At 37.6% G+C, this 22500-nt stretch overlaps 1 protein-coding gene across 4 annotated transcripts in view; it reads right to left on the reverse strand.

Moving 5' to 3' along the window:
* csmd3a (CUB and Sushi multiple domains 3a) overlaps positions 1-22500 on the reverse strand; it is a 423029-nt gene that overhangs the window by 83280 nt on the left and 317249 nt on the right. For all 4 annotated transcript variants that reach the window (XM_056269911.1, XM_056269909.1, XM_056269910.1 and 1 more), the window contains 6 exons: positions 21568-21762; positions 15992-16165; positions 12582-12755; positions 11425-11598; positions 7613-7798; positions 3474-3647 (listed from right to left, as the gene is read on the reverse strand). In XM_056269911.1, coding sequence (XP_056125886.1) covers positions 3474-3647; positions 7613-7798; positions 11425-11598; positions 12582-12755; positions 15992-16165; positions 21568-21762 — 1077 coding nt within the window. The remainder of the gene's footprint in view (positions 1-3473; positions 3648-7612; positions 7799-11424; positions 11599-12581; positions 12756-15991; positions 16166-21567; positions 21763-22500) is intronic.

A 22500-nucleotide genomic window follows, 5' to 3' on the forward strand; every position in this document is an offset into this window, starting at 1 on the left:
TCAGTTTTCCCATGATCTCAGAAAACTTGTAATATATTTGACTGCTTGCACTGTGTATCTTTAGTTCTTGGTCAATATAAACTGCACAGTAAAGCCTCACAGGTTTGGCACGAGTAACGATGACCGATTCATTACTGGCTGAACTATTCTTTAAAAGAAGAACTGTGCATGTTAGTTGGACTCAAACAGACAGCGAGTCAGGAGAAAGAAACGGTGTATGTGTCACGCAGAGACAGACGTCATTATTCAGCTGAACTTAATTAACTCATGTAAGACTGACACATCATGACAGGAAATACGACCCAAGACAGAGATGAGCTTCACTCAACAGTGTGTTCATTCAAATGCATGATTTCTCTTTCCGACACAAGTAGAAGCCTGAACAAGCAGATACAAAGGACTTGCGTAATATCTGAAAGCAATAAGCCACGAGCCGCCGTGCGTTACTGTGGTTTTACCACGAGAAAGGGAGAAGCTTTTATTAAATGGAGAAAACGGAATGATTTGTTTCCCTCCAGGCCTTCAGCCATGCCGGTTTTACACACACCGTGGAGAAGAGCACCTGAAATCTCCTGAAATCACTCTAATGATCATATTCTACAAATTAATTTCAGATTATTAACATAACACAGATTATTAACATAACATGACATAACATGACATGACATAACAACAAAATACATAACATAATATAACATAACATAACTTAAAATGACAAAGCGTGACATGACTTAACATAATAAAACATAACATGACATAACACAACATGATATGATCTAATGTCATGACATAACATATAACACAACACAACACAACACAACACAACTTAACATGACATAATGACATAACACAACACAAAACAAAATGACATGACATAACAGCATAACAACAACATATAACATAACATAAGATAACAACATATAACGACATGAGATGACATGACATAACATAACAACACTAAATACAATAACATGACAACATCAACAATAAAAAATCTCTTGAAATCACTCTAATGATCATATTCTACATATTCATTTCAGTTCTTTCACAGATTAACATAACATAACATGACATAACATTATAACATAACATAACATGACATAACAAAATACATAACATGACATAACATGACATATAACATAACATAACTTAAAATGACAAAACGTGACATGACGTAACAACATTAAACATAACATGACATAACATGATATGACGTGCAAACAAAATGACTACATGAAATACACAAAAAAATTACGTGACAACAACATACCAACCTAAAAGCATACTATAACATAACATGACATGATCTAATGTTATGACATGACATAACAACAAAACACAACACAAAAATAACATGACATAACATAACAACATAATATAACAAGACATGACAACATGAAATACACAAAATAAAATGACATAACACGACAACAACATATTTTAATAAAATAACATAATATAATATAACACAGCATGACATGATCTAATGTCATGACATAACATAACATATAACATAACACAACACAACTTAACATGACATATAACATAACACAACACAACTTAACATGACATAATGAGAACAAAATGGCATGACATAACAACAACAACATATTATAACATGAGATAATATAACATATAACAACATAACATAACATGATATGACATGACACGACATGACATAACAACACTAAATACAATAACATGACATAACATAACATAATATAACAACATGACATGACAACATGAAATACACAAAATAAAATGACATAACACAACACAACTTAACATGACATAATGACACAACACAAAACAAAATGACATGACATAACAGCATAACAACAACATGTTATAACATAATAACAACATGTAACGACATGACATGACAACACTAAATACAATAACATGACATAACATCAACAATAAACCGTGGTGAAATCACTGTAATGGATTATATTCTTTATATTAATTTCAGTTCTTTCAAAGAGCCTCACAGTCCACAAACAGCAAACCAGCCAGAACAACACAACATCACTGGCCAAACAACAAATGACAATTTCAATTTATTTCTGAAATTACTTTTAATATCCATGGAAAGCAGAGTCTCTTTCTCTCGCTGTCTCAGTCTTCCACAAACACAGAGCTTGATGTTTCTCAATCAATACAGTCGTCAAGACTAGCGATGTTAGCGCCGAGCCACGGAGAAGCTTAGCTCAACTAATGCTGCTTTTGTAGAGAAGTGACTGCACAACACACATGCATACTCTCTCTCTCTCTCTCTCTCTCTCTGGTTTAAAATACAATTAATATTCAGTAATATTATCGGTTTAACTGCACATACTGTAAGATGAGAACAACATTTGAACTGAATTTTGCTGGATAATGACACGAACTTCACAACATAGACACTGTTATTGAACTGGATCAACCGTGAATAATAATAATGAAAATATTATCTTCTGTAGAGATGCTTATCGCTGAAATTGAATTGGTTTCATAAAATAAATACATGTGACTTGACTTAAAAACTGCATAGAAACAGCACAAGCCTCCACACGAGCCTGAAGGACTGCTGTAAACTAGCAGCAACTGCTTCTGCGTCTTCAAGATGCGCAAGAAACTAGTTTTAGGAATCTAAAAATATAACCCTGGTATAAGCATGATAATCAACTCATGAAAAATAATGCACACCACCTCATGTCATGGTCACACTGGCATGTTCATACATTTTCAATAACGCAGAGTCCAGAGTCAATTATTCCTTAATACACTAATTAGCTAGAAGAAAGTGAAGTTCGTCGGGACAAACTTTTATGTTGGCTTGACAAAGCCTGAAAGTTTTATAAGCTTCCTAGCATGTGTTATCATGTTGCTAACATGTCTTAGCATTTGTCTAGCATGTTTTACCAACATGTTTTATTTCGTTGCTAGCATGATTTAGCATTTTTCTAACATGTTTCTAGCATGATTAATATTAAATTACATGTTGATAACACGAACCTTGCATGTTTTAATGCATTGTTAGAATATTTTAGTACATTGCTAGCATGATCCTAACACGTTTTCAGCATTAATCTGGCATGTTTTAACACATTGCTAGCATGATCCTAACATGTTAGCTAGCATGAATTGGCATGTTGATTAATAAACAAATAAATAAATAGTTAAGCAGTGTAAAATCATTCATAATAAACAAATGTAATATCCCTAATGATCCCCTAATGATCTCAAATACAGTTTCCGAATGTTATTTACATCTAAAAATACATATTGTTATTTGTGATTAAGAGTCACTATGGAAACGTATTTTTATCGATATTTAAGCGAGGCGAAAGAAGTCAGAATGCGTTTAAACTCAACTGCTATTGGATCATTGAAGGTAAACGGCATTTTATTTTCTGGAAATGGTGCAGCGGAGTAGCTAGTAGTTACTAAGCCTTTACGTTCCAGTGTAAGTAAGAAGAGGTGTGTCTTACCTGAGCAGTGTGGCTGCGAGCCGCTCCATTGGCCGTTCAGCTGGCAGGAGCGAGTGGATTCACCAATCAGAGCTCGGTCTTCTAAACACCTGTAGTGAACTGTAGATCCGAAGGTGAATTTCTCTCCCGTCACGACGGCATGAGGAGGAGATCCAGGGTGACCACAGTCCACCTCTGTAGGAGATACACATCAGGCACTTACTACGATTGATTCTTCTAGCTTTACTGTTTAAAGACCCCTGTAGTCAATCATTTTATCCCTTAAAACTCATCTTTGATCACCAAAATGAGACGTCTTAAAATGTCTTGAATGTAACTCGACACCCTCGCCTCATTTAGTATGCGCGATTCTATAAATATGCAAATGAGCCCCGCCTCCACTCACTCACTCACTCAGAGATCCACTGGTTGACGATCACACGTTGATCTGATTGGTTACAAGGTCGTTTGTGACGTCAGAAACACCAGCGATTTCAAACCGTGTTTTTGAGACTGTCTTTGGTTCACTGCAGTTTTAAGCAGGAAATACTCAGCAATGCTGTCGACTTATGAACTTACACATGGTGTGTCTTAAAGCGTATTAAAAACACCACATAAACAATATTAAAAGCTTGATTTTCACCACAGGGGGACTTTATGCTGAGAGTTATTTATAGTATAAAATCAAATTCATAATTCAAGTTTACATTACATGTTGTTAAAACACTAGCATTTACAAAATGGTGGTAAACCTGAAAAAAGAAAGATACAAAATGGCCGAATGACAATGCAACTCGACTTGACTTTGTCAATGATTGGTGTTTCACATCAGTGTGAATGTGAAGGTCTGCAGGTTTTGCGTGGGTCTGGCTTTAACCCTCTCGCAAGTTCACCAACAACAAGTTCTGCGTGGGTGAAGTTTAGCAAAGAGGAAAAGGACCTCGTACAATACGTAACATTTGCAAGATTTCAGAGAAAACATCTCTAAATTCAGCCCTGCTTTTCTGTCTTCAGCAACAACACAATTACTGTGGGACTTTCCTGCTGTGAGCAATGTTCAAATTATCATGCATAATCCTTTTGTTTCTGAGGACTATGATATTTTTTGCACAACAAAAGCTTATTTATTGGATATCTGTCTGACACACTTTGCTTAGCATCCATAATGTATTTGATAGGTGTCTGGAAGGTATAGTTAAAAGACAAAATCTCTATATTTTTGCTCTGAAATAGCGATTTTTTCCCAATAAGAGGAGCCATCTTTTCAAACAAACAGCCACTGCTACCATGAACTTTATAGTTTAGTAGAAATGCAAGGCGTGTTAATCAGCTAATCAGAGTTTGTGTCCTAGCCAGTGATTCGATTTTAGAAAAGTTTCTATTTCTGCCACGTCGTGAAAGAATTCTGATTGGCTGTGGTTTGTGATTGATTTGGTTGTGAGTGCAGTGTGCGTGCAGAGAGACTCCGCCCACACTCTCTTCTGATTGGCTGTGGTTTGTGAGTGATTTGGTTGTGAGTGCAGTGCGCTTGCAGAGAGACTCCGCCCACACTCTCTTCTGATTGGCTGTGGTTTGTGATTGATTTGGTTGCGAGTGCAGTGTGCTTGCAGAGAGACTCCGCCCACCAGGGGCGGATCTAGGAAAATATTTATGGGGTGGCAAGAGGGGGGCAGGAATTTTTGAGGGGTGGCAACATGGCAGACGTATATATACTGAATTTAATCACAGTTAACACAGTTTGATGAGAAATCGTATGTGTAACACACTACAAAAGGGCATTATTTGTATCTGTTTTGTGTGTGTGTGTGTGTGTGTGGGGGGGGGTTGGGGGTTGAACTATACTAAAAGTTGAACTATACTCAGTTGAACTATACTCCACAGTGATGAATCCTAAAACAAGCTATAAGCTGCATACCGGTTTTTTCCATGGAAATCTGTGGTGAGTGCAGAGTGCACCTCTGTCCCTCTAGGGGGGTTCGGGGGCATGCTCCCCCGTAAGAAAATTTTGTGCTTTTTAATGTTAAATTCATCAATCTGGTGCACTTTGAGAGTTCAAAATAAAGAGCTCCAACCCATATTCAGTGTGCAAATTGAACAAAAAAAAAACTCAAAACTCTTTTTAGTTGTGATATAGTGTCTGTCTACATTACACTACTATATAATAATAGTTATAATATTAAATAAAATAACCCTGTGAACATTCACACGTTTGCTTTATCATAGGCTAAAATGTATCTCCATAAATATTAAATAATATTTTCTTAATTCTGCGCATGTATTTTTACTTACTTACATCAATTGCTCGATCAATATTATTATCACATATTTTACATTTATATTTTTAACTGTACACAAACAACTTAATATAGCTAAGTTTGTGTATATTTTACACGTAGTAAAATACTGTAGGCTACTGCTTATAAACACCAGACAGATAATGATATATGAAACAGATGTTCTTTACTCATCTCACTTGCACAAAATAAATGCAGTAATATAAAGCATAGAAACGCACAGGTGAAATACACTGAAAATGATATATGCATTTAAAAATTTGGTCGGGTTGAAAACTTATCTCTCTGGTAATGGAACTCGGTCGCTGTTGTCTCTTGCTCTCGCTGTCTCCCGCTCTCGCGGTCAGATCACCGGAAGTATTTGCCCACACAATAAAGTACGAACGTCAACGGTCGTCATATTATGCACGGAGCGAATTCACTGCAGTCGGACATTGGAGATTCGCGTTCGTAAATTGTCAAATTGGCCATAACTTTTAATTCGTTGCCGCCAACTGGGGTGGCAGCAGGGGTGGCAAGGCTTTCTTTTAGGGTGGCATTTGCCACCCTATGCCACCCCGGTAGATCCGCCCCTGCCGCCCACACTCTCTTCTGATTGGCTGTGATTTGTTAATGATTTGGTTGTGAGTGCAGTGTGCTTGCAGAGAGACTCCGCCCACACTCTCTTCTGATTGGCTGTGGTTTGTGATTGATTTGGTTGCGAGTGCAGTGCGCTTGCAGAGAGACTCCTCCCACACGCTCTTCTGATTGGCTGTGGTTTGTGATTGATTTGGTTGCGAGTGCAGTGCGCTTGCAGAGAGACTCCGCCCACACTCTCTTCTGATTGGCTGTGGTTTGTTAATGATTTGGTTGTGAGTGCAGTGTGCTTGGAGAGACTCCTCCCACACGCTCTTCTGATTGGCTGTACTAACACTGTATTAAAATCATGTTAACATTAGTTAATGCACTGTGAACTAACATGAACAAACAACGAACAGCTGTATTTTAATTAACTAACATTAACAAAGATGAACAAAAACAGTAACACATGTATTGCTCATTGTGAGTTCATGTTTAATAAATGAACCTTATTGTAAAGTGTCACCAAATGAACTATACAGGCGTTCAGATTTGCGTAGTGTGTAGTTGTTCACATCTTAACAGCATTAATTCATCTCTCGTGCGCTGCTGAAGAAACACACATAAGCTCTTCAATTTAATAGCTAAGCTTCTTTTCAGGCCTGGTTTTGATGTTTGCTTTCTTTTGAATTGTAAATGCACCCGAATAAAACCGAAGAGGTGCACATTTTCCATAATATTCATCAGGCTGAAAGGCTGACGGGGGAAAAGAGGCTGCTTATTAAAATCCCCAAGTAGCCTCTGTCGACTAAGTAAAGTGCAGAATTACCCTGTGTACACTTGAGAGAAAATCAAGACTAATAGACAGCGAGCAGGATTGTTGCCTTTCCTTCACGCTCGGTGTAAGCATCTCGCCTGCAAACCGACAAGAAACGATCAAGTTCAGGTTTGAAGCAATTACAGGGACAGAGATGGAAAGCGAGAGCAGGAGGCAATTACCTTCTCACAGGCAAATGAACACGTCTCTCTAATGAATGTGCTCTTGACCTTAATACTCCTCGCTTTGGCAAACTGTAGAAAAGGTGTGTTAGATTCACTGCTGTCCACTGCGGGAAACTTTGAAAGCTTTCACACAGACAAAGAAGTCTCCGTCATGAGAGCTCTTTGAGAACGTCGCACTCGACTGCGTGTTGGCCAACCTGTGACATTTACCATCGCCTCTCGGATGGAGAGAGTTCAAAGATTGGCAATGATAAAAGTCGAAATAATGAGAAATAAAGTGATGGGAGAGAAGCGAAACCAACGTACCCAGGCATTCTGGTAACGGTTTGTCCCAGTATCCCACCGGCTGGCAGGTTAGGACCGAGGAGCCGAAGAGGTAATACCCGGGATTGCAGTCGTAGGAAACTACGGTCCCGAAAGTGAAGTTCCCGTACTCAATTTTGCTCTTCCTGATGGAGTTTGCTGGAATACCGGGATCAGTGCAGTTGACGACTGAAAAACACAAACAGAACAAGTATAATCAGAGTTGCAAGCCACGACCATTCATAAATAAAATACAATAATGTATTTGAGGAGATGTATTTTATCATTTGTGTTTATATATATATATATATATATATATATTAGGGCTGTAAAATGATTAATCGTGATTAATCACATCCAAAATAAAAGTTTTTTTTACATAAAATGTGGGTGCACTGTGTATAATTATTTTGTATATATATATAAATACACACACATGCATGTATATTTAAGAAAAAAATATTATTTATATATAAAATATTTATATATAATATAAATTATATATAAATCTATATACAGTATATACATGAAAATATTTCTTAAATATATACAATCATGTGTGTGTATTTATATATATAAAATAATTATACACAGTGCACCCACATATATTATGTAAAAAAACTTTTATTTTGGATGTGATTAATCGCGATTAATCATTTGACAGCCCTAATATATATATATACACACCAAAGTGCAAAAGTTTGAGGTCTGTATGATTTTTTAATGTTTTTTTTTTTGTAAAATATTATTACAAGGTAAAATAACTGTTTTTATGTGAATATATTGTAAAATGTATTCCTGAGATCAAACCTGAATTTTCAGCAATATATATATACTGTACATACAGTAGTCAACATCAAAACATCAAATGAATTTTGAACAATACCTGTTCTCGTCTTAGGACAACTTTGATTAACTTTTTTTAACCACTTCAAATGTTGACTACTGTATATATATAAATGAAAAAAACCTGAATATATAAATATATTTTAATAAAAAGTTCAATAGAACAGCATTTATTTGAAGCAGAACTCTTTTGTAACATTATAAATTACTTTACTGTCACTTTTGATCAATTTAATGCATGCTTGCTGAATAAAAGTATTAATTTAAATGATTACATGAATAAAAGTAATTATTTAAATGATTACACATTTAAATTATATTAATTAAATCATCTAAATTAAAAAAACAGGGTGGTAGTGTATCACATTTTCCGCAAAAATATTAATCAGCAAAGCCAGTTTTCAACATTTATAATAATCATAAATGTTTCTTGAGCATCAGATCCTCATATTAGAGTGATTTCTGAAGGATCATGTGACACTGAAGACTGGAGTAATGATGCTGAAAATACAGCTTTGATCACAGGAATAAATTACACTTTACTGTATATTCACATAGAAAACTGATATTTTACATTAGAATAATATTTCAAAATTTTTACAGTAATTTTTCTCAAATAAATGCAGCCTTGGTGAGCAGAAGAGACTCTTTCAAAAAAATAAAAAGTTTTTTTGAACAGTTACAAATATTTACAATAATCTTAAGCTATTTTATCATTGTAAACTTGCTGCATAACAAAAGTAAAAACAAAAAAACAGCATTACAATAGAGCATCTTCACCCATCCGGTGAGATAACCCATTCATTTGTCCATTATTATTGGAGCAAAGCACATTCCAGTCATGTAATCAAGCCATCATCACTGTTGATCTCTTCATGCGTTCTGTTGTCAGAGTCAAACACTCCAGCCGATCCTCAGAGACACTCATAATCACGCCGCTAACAAAGCAGAGATTAGCTTCAAAACATACATCTCATCTTCTGATTTGCAGGGCTAATCTGTGGCTATTCAGCCCACGAGTGAATGAGCTTCTGCTGGCTGAAACAGGGCCAGAGGCTCTCAGAGATGAGATTGGTCATTTCTTTTTTAACCGCAGCAGAAGTCATTTCCATCAGCGCCACAGTGTTTAACTCTCGCTATAATAGGGGCTTTCGCACCGGGTAGTTCTCTCGCCACCAGCACGGTTCCCCGAGAGCTAATGGTCCCATAGGAACGTTTTCCTGGTTGCGTTCGCAGCGCCAGACACGCATGAGACACGCTTGTTGTTGAGACTTTTATTTTGACGGCGCTGAGAACGACTGAACACACAGCGCTCACATTCTCCTGTTCATTAGTTTACGATCTGTCTAACAGTCCTGTCTAACACGTTATCAGATTGAACTGTTATACATAGAAAGTAGACAGTAATGAAAAGGTATGTGGTTGTTGCTGAGCAGAAATACATAATCATGTTTCTCTTGGTCTCCTCAAAGTTGCGTTGGATTTTCTCCTCAGCGTAAAGGAGAAATGCTTATTCTGCCATGTCGTGGAACAACAACATACAATCTGACAATGATAATCTCTGGTTTGTGATTGATTTGCTTGTGAGTGCAGTGCGCTTGCAGAGAGACTCCGCCCACACTCTCTTCTGATTGGCTGTGGTTTGTGATTGATTTGGTTGCGAGTGCAGTGTGTTTGCAGAGAGACTCCACCAACACTCTCTTCTGATTGGCTGTGGTTTGTGAGTGATTTGGTTGCGAGTGCAGTGCGCTTGCAGAGAGACTCCGCCCACACACTCTTCTGATTGGCTGTGGTTTGTGATTGATTTGGTTGCGAGTGCAGTGTGTTTGCAGAGAGACTCCGCCCACACTCTCTTCTGATTGGCTGTGGTTTGTGAGTGATTTGGTTGCGAGTGCAGTGCGCTTGCAGAGAGACTCCGCCCACACACTCTTCTGATTGGCTGTGGTTTGTGATTGATTTGGTTGTGAGGGCAGTGCGCTTGCAGAGAGACTCCGCCCACACTCTCTTCTGATTGGCTGAGATTTTCCATGTTCGTAGAGTTAGTTTCTGGAGTAAATATATAGGCTATAATCTGTGTGTTTACACAGCCTTTTTCAAAAATGGCGGGTGCTGGTGTATCGCGTGCGTTCGGCCAATCAGAGAACACTAACGTCACTGTAGTTCCTATAGCGCACTCTGGAGTAGGAGTAAATGAGTTCCTCCAAAAGGAGTTCCAAGAACTAAAATTGTTCCTAGTTCCTGCGGTGCGAACGTGCCAAACTCTGGGATCTTCCGCCAATAGTTGTAGGAATCCTCCGATGGGTAACACTTTATTTTGATGGTCCCTTCTGAACATTCTGTTGACTATAAGTAACTGTGCAATTACATGCCAACTAACTCTCATTAGAGTATTAGTAGACTCTCCGATTAACATCTGCCAACTCTTTATTGTGATGCTCCTCCAACAGACATTATACTGACTATAAGTAACTTTGCAAGTACATGTCAACTTATTCTAACCCTAACCCTACCAGTCTACTAACACTCTTGTCAAGTCAGCTTCATTTATACAGCGCTTTTAACAATATAGACCGTTTCAAAGCAGCTTTACAGTGATAATAGGAGATTACAGTAACAGAGATTGTTTAGGCTTTACAGCAGCTCTAGAATAAAGTTATTGTCCAGATAAAGTTAGTTTTGATTGATTCACTTCCATTGCAAAGATCATCATTTATGCTCATTTGCACAACAACAGTGTTTGGTGCTCGAGAACGCAAACCTTGAAACATAGATAAACACAGATATCATCTCCGCGTAAACTTCAAAAACGCGAATCTGTGAAAACTCTGACACGTGTTTAGTCTATAGTCTACATGCTAATGAGAGTTGGTAGACATGTAGGTGCAACGTTACTTCAACAGAATGCGTTAAAGGGACCATCAAAATAAAGTGAAACCCTCCGGTGAGAACAGAGCGGATGGGGTCCAAACCTCTGCATGTCGGCGGCTGGCGGCTCCACTGGCGGTCCGACTGGCACTGCGCTCGAGACGGGCCTTCCAGAATATAGCCGTTATTGCAGAAGAAGTTCACCACGTCGTTCAGGTTGAAGCCGTCGCCAACCGTGCGACCGTAGATCGGGCTCCCTGGATGACCACAGCTAACGGCTGAAACACAAACCAGGAAAATGACCGTCAAACGCTTGAATAAACCAGATCATTCTTTAAAGTCCCCCTGCAGTCAATCATTTTATCCCTTAAAACTCATCTTTGATACATGTTTAAATGTTTTTTCCTTGAAAATATCTTGAATGTAACTCGACACCCTTGCCTCATTTAGTATGCGCGGCTCTATGAATATGCAAATGAGCCCCGCCTCCACTCACTCACTCACTCACTCAGAGATCCACTGGTTGACGATCACACGTTGATCTGATTGGTTACAAGGTCGTTTGTGACGTCAGAAACACCAGCGATGTCAAACCGTGTTTTTGAGACTGTCTTTGGTTCACTGCAGTTTTAAGCAGGATATACTCAGCAATGCGGTCGACTTATGAACTTACACATGGTGTGTCTTAAAACAAATTAAAAACACCACATAAACAATATTAAAAGCTTGATTTTCACCACAGGGGACTCTGTATTTGTATTTTGTACAAAAACACTGTTAAAAAAAAAATCCATTTGTAAAAAAAACATTTATTTGTCCATAATTATTCAACAAATTATTCAAATTATTGAACTGCACTGTTCAAATTCATCTGAAATCATTATTTATATTTGTGCAGCCACGTTTTCTAGGTCAGAAGGTTGTTAAGATAATGAACATTAAGTCAAGTGTGTCCTAACTTTTGACTGCTAGCATATTTCCATCGAGTCTCCAATGCTTGCCGAGGGAAATTAAAATGCACCATGTATTTATGCATTTATCTAAGAAGCTTTGCTTTCGGCATCACAGATAAAACCAGGCAAACGTCCAAATCCCCCACACAAAACCAGGTAGTGTTGGTGTTTCCACTGGTAACATCAGGACTGGAGTGTGATGCCTGTCATGAGCCGATTCAGGGTTTGCCTGCATTACATGTCAAACTAATCCTCTTGGACATGAACCAAACGTTCCCCCCCGGTGTGTATCATTGCGTGTTACTCACACACACAGGACGGGAGCTGCCCGGACCAGTTGTGATCCTGTTGGCAGATTCGCACAGAGGAACCGATGAGCCGGAAACCCGGATTACACTGGTAAACCACTGTATCCCTGTAGCCGAAGTTTTCTCCGATCACTTGCCCGTTCACGATCCTCTCCGGAACGCCACAGTGGCCGGCTGGGAAAACAGCAGGGAGTCAATACACGTGCTTCAACTTCAACATTTCTATCAACCAATCAGATTTCAGGGCTCAATCGAGGTTAGAAACACATGATCTATGAGTGCATGTACTACATGCAAATAAAACACAGGGGATATTATAACAGGCAGAGCATATTCTGTCGGTTTTACATTAGTGCTGGGAAATGATTAAACGCATCCAAAATAAAGTTTGTGTTTACATAATATATGTGTGTGTGTCCTGTGTATAATTATTTTGTATATATAAATACACAAACAAGCATGTATACATATTTAAGAAATATTTGCATGTATGTATATTTAGATTATATATAAATATTTTATATATAAATAACAAATTTTTCTTAAATATATACATGCATTGTGTGTCTATTTATATATACAAAATATTTATACACATATATTATGTAAACACAATCAGCTTTTGAACATTCATACTGTAGTTCCCTGTGATTGAATTAAAGACTATAAGTGCACCTTTTGTGAAATGCACCAATATATACACAAATTTGTGTTAAAAAATTTATCAAAAGTGCATTAAATAAATATATAATGTTTCAAAATATTCTATTATTTCAAATAAATATAGTTCTTTCAATTCATCAATGACAAAATTCATCACCGTTTCCACAAAAATAGTTTTCAACACTGATAATAATCATAAATGTTTCTTGAGCATCAGATCCTCATATTAGAGTGATTTCTGAAGGATCATGTGACACTGAAGACTGAAGTAATGATGCTGAAAATCACAGGAATAAATTACACTTTACTGTATATTCACACAGAAAACAGCTGATTTACATTAAAATAATATTTCACTGTTTTTACTGTATTTTTGCTCAAATAAATGCAGCTTTGGTGAGCAGAAGAGCCTAAAAAGACATTAAAAAGTATTTTGAACGGTTTATATATTTGATTTATTGCTTGGACTTTGTTTCTTAGTCTTTACTTGATTAATTATGTTAAATATGTTTTATCACTGAGGGTAATAAATGCAATAAAACTGATACGGTTCCTCGTTCCTCAAAATCCCATAAAGAGTCTCTGATGGATAAGTAAAGATTTTAAGCGGAATGAGAATCGCTGTTAAAGTTCCCATGCGGAGATCAGCCTGTGATTTGATATGAATGTTATGGCAGGACCGAGTCCTACTGTATACTTGTGTAAATCACATCGTGACAGAGATATTCATGATCCACCCACAGAGAACGAGTGTTCAATCACACAACAGATACGGCAATATCCACGCATTTGAGACTCTTTCGGTGGACAAAGTAATGCGCAGGGTTGTTTTACTCCGAGACGACGTGAAGCGAGAGAAAGAGAGATGGCGAGTGGAGATCTGTCAGGGTTTTGGCTCTCGGATCTGAGTGATGACAGAACTCAGCAGAGGCCGACACACTTCACAGAGCATCGAGTCCGCTCGACGTCTGCAGAGACATCCCTTCTTCACCTCTGCCTTCTCTCGCTTCATCTTCTGCCGAAGCCGTCAGACGCCATCAGTTCAACTTAGTTTTAAAATAATCCTGTTGTGGTGAAAAACTACATTACCCATGATGCTGTATAGAAAATCCCACCAATCAGAGTCAACACATGCCAAAAGGTCTCTTTAGCTCCGCCCACTTCCATCTTATCGAGTCGTCGATCTCCCTACGCTCTCAAAATACTTCAATATTTGTATATATTTTGCAATACACTTAAATTATATTGTTTTTATACATATAACCAACTTTTATTGTTAATTAGTCGTTCTTTCCCTCACTAAAGCTGTTCAGTTCTTGTATCTTTGTCTGATTTACAAATACGTTTTGCTTTAAAACAAAGTGTGTAGTGTTGTGATTCTCCTCAGCTGGTTTGGTAAATCCCTAAGTTTTGTCTTTGTGTGTGTGACACTGTACATGAATATTGGTCATTTTCCACTGACAATGAACCCTGAATGGATTTCTACTGCACTACCTGAATTATTATGATGGTTATGAGTACATTTTAGTATATTGGTATATTGACATTATATCACTCACATGGTTATAAGTTCCGAAATATACAGGGATCAATTTGCCATCCTGTAATACCTGAAACATTGTCACCGTATTTTTATAAAGTGCCCCTATTTTAAAGTTTCCTAATGTTGTTTCGGAGTCTCGTACAACAGGTTTAAAAGCATCCAAGTTCAAAAAACACTTTAATTCTCTCTAATATACAGTGAACATCACCTATTGTCTCGAAGAGTCTGAAACGGTTAGTTTGAAGATTCAGTCTCTCTAAGCTCCGCCTCTCTGAGAGCTGCTCTGCTCTGATTGGCCAGATGGCCCAGTCTGTTGTGATTGGTCGACTGCTTACAGCGCATTTCGGAAACTAAATGTTTATTAACATCTGAGTTTTCCCCAGTGATATAAAGTGTGGGTTTCACCGTATCAATCTCATCACAGTGGATTTGCTTTGTCAGCAGAAAACAGCGTCTTCTCGACACGAACAACACGAACCGAACTCTTCCCGTCTCAGATACACTAGTGTTTGAGGGCGGGGCTTAGAGACGCTGTTCAGCCAATCAGGACCATAGGACGGGCATTATGCAAATTAGTTACATTGTAACAGGATCTCGACTCGTTTCAGCAGTTCAGAATCACTTCTTTCTTTTAGGAGACGATAACTTTATTTGTCGTGCACTTTGATCTTTTACATTCACAAACAGCTGTATTACACACGGCATGAAAGATAATATTTGAAAAAGCATAAAAGGCGCACTTTAAGGTGAATCTGTGGCAACCACACGTGCCGTTTCTTAACTGTGAATGTAACTATATTTTTCCCAGTGCAGGAAAAACATGAAGATGCATATCTTGAGTCACTTTGGATGAATAAGGGATTCTTATACATATTAAATGACATTTAACCCTCTCAACATTTCCCTCACCTAAGACGGCTTTTTTCCCCGACTGAGAAACACCGCAATATTTTATGGGATAGCTATTTCTGTCAAGGTCAAACCCGGCTCTAAGAAGGAATAATAATGATGCTCACTAACTCTGCATGTGAGGATACAAGTGCATGCAAAAAAATATTAAAATATTAAAACCACGGTTGCTATGGGAATCCAGACTAAATGCCACTGGACCCGTCCTGGCCTTTCAGGAGCCGTGTGCATTAAAAGGTCACAGCGATGCTAATGCATGGAGATGTTGTGTAAGAGACGAGGGTTGTGGTGTTACCGAGACAGTGTGTTTCTGTCCCGCTCCAGAGACCCGAGGACAGGCATTCCCGAACACTCGAGCCCACCAGAATAAAGCCCGAGTTGCAGGTAAATATAGCGGTTGCTCCGAAGGTCGTCTGTGTCCCAATCTTCTTTCCATTAGGAGGAGTGGGCAGCTCTCCACACGAAATGACTGAAGTAAGAGGCAATAGAGAACACAATGAGTCGACTGTGATTTAGAAACAGCAGTGGATGATGCACACGACATCTCGTCGTCTCAGTATTACAAACGTTTACCAGGTTTAAGTTGCACTGGATAGATTTAGTAGACTAACTAAAGCACACGCACACTGCAAAAACACGTGTTCCTTAGTCATTTATTATCGTTCACTAAAACTAAAAACTGAAATAAAATCACATAAATATTATGTTTATAAATATTGGTTGAAACTTAAACTAATCGAAAATGTTAGAAATGTTGTCTTGGCAATTTTGAACTGAAATAAGTTTAAGTTGAAGCACTGAAATTATTATCTGGAAATAAATCAAAACTAAAACTGAAATAAAAATAAATTAAACCTAAATAGCAACATTTCAACAACATTTTTTTTACAAAAGCTAAAAGTTAAACTAAAAGTAACACGAAAACTACAATATAAACAAAAAAATATTTAATAAAATATTATTTATATAAAAGTTTATATACAATATGAATAAAACTATAATAAAAACTAAAATGACACTACTAATAGTGTCTTGTTTTCAATCACAAATATCTAAACATACTTGAATCAAGATTAGACAAACGACAAGATATTAAGTCTTGTTTTCTGAAAAAACAATATCAAAATGAAGTCAGCTTATGCTTAAAATGAGATATCTGCAGTGGTGTAAGAAAAATACACTTTAAATTAAGCAGATACTTAATTAATTCTCACATTAAGTCATTTAATTTTGATCATTTGATCACTTGTCGTTTAGCTGATCAATCTTGATTTAAGAATGTTTAGATATTTGTGAATGAAAAGTAGACTAAAATATATATTTTTTGCAGTGTAAGCTTTTGTTTGATCACTTTATGATGTTACAGAAACATAAATGATCCGATTGTTGCGTTTAAAAACATCCTCTTTAACTCAACCATTTTACCATGTCCTATAGTAACGGACTAGTGACATCTAGCTAAAGTTCAGCATGATCGCTTGTGTCCTGGGAAGTTGTAGCTTCCTAAACTCCATTCATATCGAGCCGAAATCCTCAGAAACACAGTCAGAAGCAGGAGATTTGAGCAGATCTGGGATACATATATATGTGTTTACCACAGCGACATCATCACTTCATCTGTTCTCAACTCCTCATCATCTTCCCTCCGACTGGTGTTGTGTTTGAAAATGGTTCTCGCCAGGATCCCGTCAGACGCCATCAGTCATAAAGCGCCGCTAATGTTTAGATTGTGGCTCTCATAAACACATTCATCACGACTGTAGTTACAGCAGACACACAACATTGATAACGCACCCATCTGAGGCCAGCAGATGCTGAGGACAGACTGTGAGAGTAACACACACCCGGGTTTACTCGGGCTCCTAAACTGTGTGTTAAAGAGGAGGATGCACAAGGCTACGTTTGTTTCCTGAAGCTGAACGTCACCAGATAAAGCCTTAGAGCAATTACTTTCAGTTACAATTTGTAATTAATACAAATGCATGCTTTTAAAAAAATGCTTTTGCATTGTATGGTAACCTGCAAATGATACCAAGAAGTGTACTTCATGTAACAAATTTAAATAGAAATCAATTTTATAAAAACTATTTAAATTAAAAAGCCTTGCAACAAAATCTGATGCAACTGGGAAAGTCACACAATATAATACATTACTTGCAATTAGAGCTGAAAAAAAAAAAATCATACATATATTGCATTTTTGATGCAATGTTACAAAATCCACATAAAAATATGTGGATGAAACCTAATGATGCTTTATGCATTTTTTAATTTTCATGCAGCCGCACTGGGAATTATGGGAAATGTTTTCTGTTTGAAAACCTCTCGCCTCATAATCCATCAAAATTAATAGAATTATCTATTATTATATTTCATGCGACTCAACATTCCCAACTTAAATTTTTAAAAAGTATGACACATACTAATTTGCTTCCACTTGCTTAAATGAATATTAAAATGAACACTTTCTAAGAAGCCCATGCTTATAATGAATTATAGCCCCATTTATACTTATTTATAAGTAAATATTACTATTCTATAAATATATTTATAAAGACTCATAACGACCTATACTGCATTATAAGAACAGTTATAGTTACATTTATATGATTTTTTATAATTACTTATAACTCATGCATTTGCTTTTTCAATGCACATACTTAGTAATACTTATAAATAAGTATAAATGGAGCTATAATTCATGGTCTTCATAGAAAGTGTTACGAGGATTTTAATACTCATTCAAGCAAGTAGAAGCAAATTATTATGTCAAAATTTGTATGTTCAGAGAGTCGTATGAAGTTTGTTTACCGTTAGCTATAACAGCTTGCGGGATAATTCTATTCATTTACAAGGATTATGAGGAGAGATGCTTGTGCAAACAGAAAACATTTCCCATAATTCCCAGTGCGGCTAAATGAAAATTATAAAATCCATAAAGCATCATTAGGTTTCATCCACATATTTTTATGTGGATTTTGGAACATCACATCAAAAATGCAATATATGTATGTTATATATATTAGATTTTTTTGTTTTTGCAGCTCTAAATTCCAAGTAATGGATTATATTTTGTGACTTTACCAGTTGCTTCAGAATCCATTTCCATAATTACTTTGCTACTTTATTGTAATGCTTTCCCCCTAATATAAATGCTGGAGTGAAAGTGTGTATCTATAGCGCGCATTGGGTTTAACCTGCACTTTATACGCGAAAATGAGTTTTTACGTGCAAATGAAACGTAGTTTTAGCATGCATATGATACACACTTTATTGCGTGTAATACACACACACCCCACACCACTACTAAACCCATGTGTATCATATGCACGTAAAAACTAATTTCTGCGCATAAAGTGCAGGATAAACACAATGGGTCTCATTCATGAAACACCAGCAGAACGAATTTGTGTGTAAATCGTGTGTAAAGTTAGCCGGGGAAAACCCAGACAACTTCCGGCAAATTTAGATTTGCTCTGAAAGTTAGTCTGGCAAAGAGCTCATTCAAGCCCATTTCCAATCCGCCGAAATCGCGGCACCAATCAGAAGCGTCGGGGTGGGCTTTACACGATGACGACAGCGCTGGGATTTTGAAGCAGATTTTGTAGCCTACATTACAAAGATGGATGCCGCCGTCGAACATCACTCGTTCCAATCAGCTATCGCGTCTGTTTTAAGCCATTTGAACGTTTCCTTTTAGTTAAAAACCGAGCAAAGAACAACACTCGGAGATGTGTCTCCGCCGCTCTGCATACGTCATCTCCTTCATCGCTCTGATTGGTTTAGGTCTATCCGCGACGCCCGTTGGTGACGCCCCTCTGGAAATGATTTGTCTATGACGCTTTGCCAGACCATAACTCGGTTACAACTGAGAATGCTCTGGTTTTAACCAGGCTAGTGTAAAGTGGTTCTGGCGTAAATTTTCGGATTCATTAAAATGTTTGTATTTTCCAAATGTTAGTTGGTACGAAAGAAATCTAAGGGTGTATTCACAGCTGCCTTGTCTGGTTCGATTGAATCGAACTCTAGTTCGTTTCCCCCCTTGGTCGGACCTTTTGGGCAGGTGTGAATACAGCAATCGAACTCGGGTGCGGACCAAACAACCGAACCCAGACCCAGCTGAAGAGGTGTCTCGGTACGCTTCCAAACGAAGTCTGGTACGGTTCGTTTACGGTGTGAACATGAACCGACCCAATTGCAAGAAAGCACTGCGCCTTTGAGTTAACAGGCTTCCGTAGTCGGAGATTTTGGCATAATGGTTTGTGTTATTGTTGTTCAAGTGCGAAAGAGAATTCCATTCCGGCGCGCTGTCTGGCCACACGATACTGTGGCGCGTCTTTCTGCGCGTCGTGTGTGTGCGTCATTGGAATGGAATGAATGAAAGAGTGTGTGCATCGGGACATTCACATACAGCGCGTTCTCTTTAGTCTAATCGCGCATAGATGCAAAAAAAAGCTTTTGCAGTTCATATAATGTAACGATAGTTACAATACAAGGATGACGCTGCGTTAAACTGGACAAACTTAATCGCAAGCGTTTACATTGACAGCACTTGATAGCAGTATATATAATAAGAATCTCATTATTTGAATGTGTGAACATAGCCCCTCTCTATGAATCAAAACTTTATACCTTATCCGTCTTCTGCGCAGTTTCTTCATATTGCGTTTGTACAGAATAACACAAAATTAGTAAAATAACTAATATTGCAGTACGAAATATCTCCATGCTGAGCTTTTTTTGCACTTCCTGATTTCCCTACTTGAGAATCCTTGTCCAATGAATGGACGACCTTAGCACACGTGTGGTTTTGTTTACAAATTTTGGTTCACTTGCAAAAAGAGCAGTGTGAAAGCGAACCGTACCAAAAAAAAAAAAAAAATTTATTTGGTCCGGACCAAAGCAAGTGAACTATCGGACTTTCCTGGTGTGAATACACCCTAAGAAAGAAATCTACACTCACTCTAAACGCAAATAGTGCGTTTAACATCCGAACGTTTTGCTCATTAATAACTAAGGCTGCATTTTAATTCACCTTAATCGGGTAGACCTACATATTTACACAGCATTTTGAACAAATATTATATATAGTAATTACATACGGTTTTTCTTTTTACTTCTGGGACTGTTTGATTAGCAGATGAAACTCCACTAACTGCATCTGTAATATATGCTGCCAAGGACCCGATACGCCATGTAGGCTACGCTTAAAAATAAAATGTGGTGTTTTGAATGAACTTTTGATAATAAAACTTCAATTTCTGCATCTGAGAAATTTTTCTTTTTCATTCGCTTTTGAGAAGACATGTTGAAATGTGTTTGTTGAAATCAGATTTAATGGGCGGGATTTATGGTAATTGAGAATGAGCGTGCACGCGCGTCCCATTTACGACTGATTGGACTTCATTAACACACACACACACACACACTTCACTATCACATCTGACGTTTACGAAGTATTTGTGAATCAGGAGAAGAGTTTTCGGAATCACTCTCATATTTACTCCTATATTTACGAATGTTTCATGAATGAGACCCATTGTGTTTATCCTGCAAATTATACGCAAAAATTAGTTTTTACGTGCATATGAAACACAATTTATTGCGTGTAATACACACACACCCCACACCACTACTAAACCCATGCGTATCATATGCACGTAAAAACTCATTTTCGCGTATAAAGTGCAGGATAAACACAATGTGTGCTATTTAGCGTGACTGAGCGCAACACACACTGCTAATCCTTCACACTTCAGCACACAATTGACAAATCATTAGTCCAGCAGTCTGACCTTAAAGACCAGCCAGCCTAACAAGACCAGGGAGCTGTGCAAGTCATGATACACACACAGAGCAACACACACTCACTCTTGCAGCGAGGTCTCTCGTTCCTCCAGCTCCAGGTGCCGTTGGACGTGCAGTGGATGTGTGCGGGGCCGAGCCGGAAGAAGCCCGGGTTGCAGGCGAAGGCCACCCTCGTGCCGAACTCGTAGCGAGAGCCGTTGACGATCCTCCACTTGCCGTGATCCAGCGAGAAGGAGCCGATACTGGGACACACCACGACTGAGACCAAAGGGTTAAACACTCACACATGCAATGCAAGACACACACTAACACGGGACTCGTTGGAACACACACGGTACATTTATACTTTGAATGTCACTTTAGATAAAAGCGTCTGCCAAATGCATCAGATATGTGTGTTAAATACTGTAAATGGACATAATATATGGGCGAGCGAGGCACAAACTAACACACATGGAGCTTTCCACACACGCCAGCATGACGAAACTTTATTAGTTGCCATATCAACACTATATAGAGGAAAAATGTGCCAAAATTATACATATTTGAGATATCGCTGAACATTTATTTAACTATTGCAAATGTACATTTCTTACTGAATTTTTTTTGTGTTTATTTAAAATGAGACAAATCTGATATTATTTTAATCTTATATCTGTTATTTAACAATGAGATAGTTGTTTAATGCTTCGCTAACAGCAGAAACACTCGCCGGGTTTAAACACCAGTTGCTCAGGCGGGGCATGTTGTCACACTGCGTTACAATGAACTATGATATTATATTCTATACTTTTATGAATTCTATTGAGACAACATGAGAAAAAGGTGAATAAAGACTGAGAGTCAATGTTCAGAAATGATTAGTTATTAATATGTTTTGAACTATGCTGTATAGCTGTGTTTCGCGGTGTTTGTTGTCAAACTCTTTTTTTTTTTTTTTACATTTTTAATTATTAAAAAAAATCATTATTTTATATAAAAAAAAATTATAATTGT

The sequence above is a fragment of the Rhinichthys klamathensis genome, unplaced genomic scaffold (assembly GCF_029890125.1).
Source record: "Rhinichthys klamathensis goyatoka isolate OS25496 unplaced genomic scaffold, OSU_Roscu_1.1 h1tg000293l_1, whole genome shotgun sequence".
In the NCBI taxonomy this organism is placed as follows: domain Eukaryota; kingdom Metazoa; phylum Chordata; class Actinopteri; order Cypriniformes; family Leuciscidae; genus Rhinichthys; species Rhinichthys klamathensis.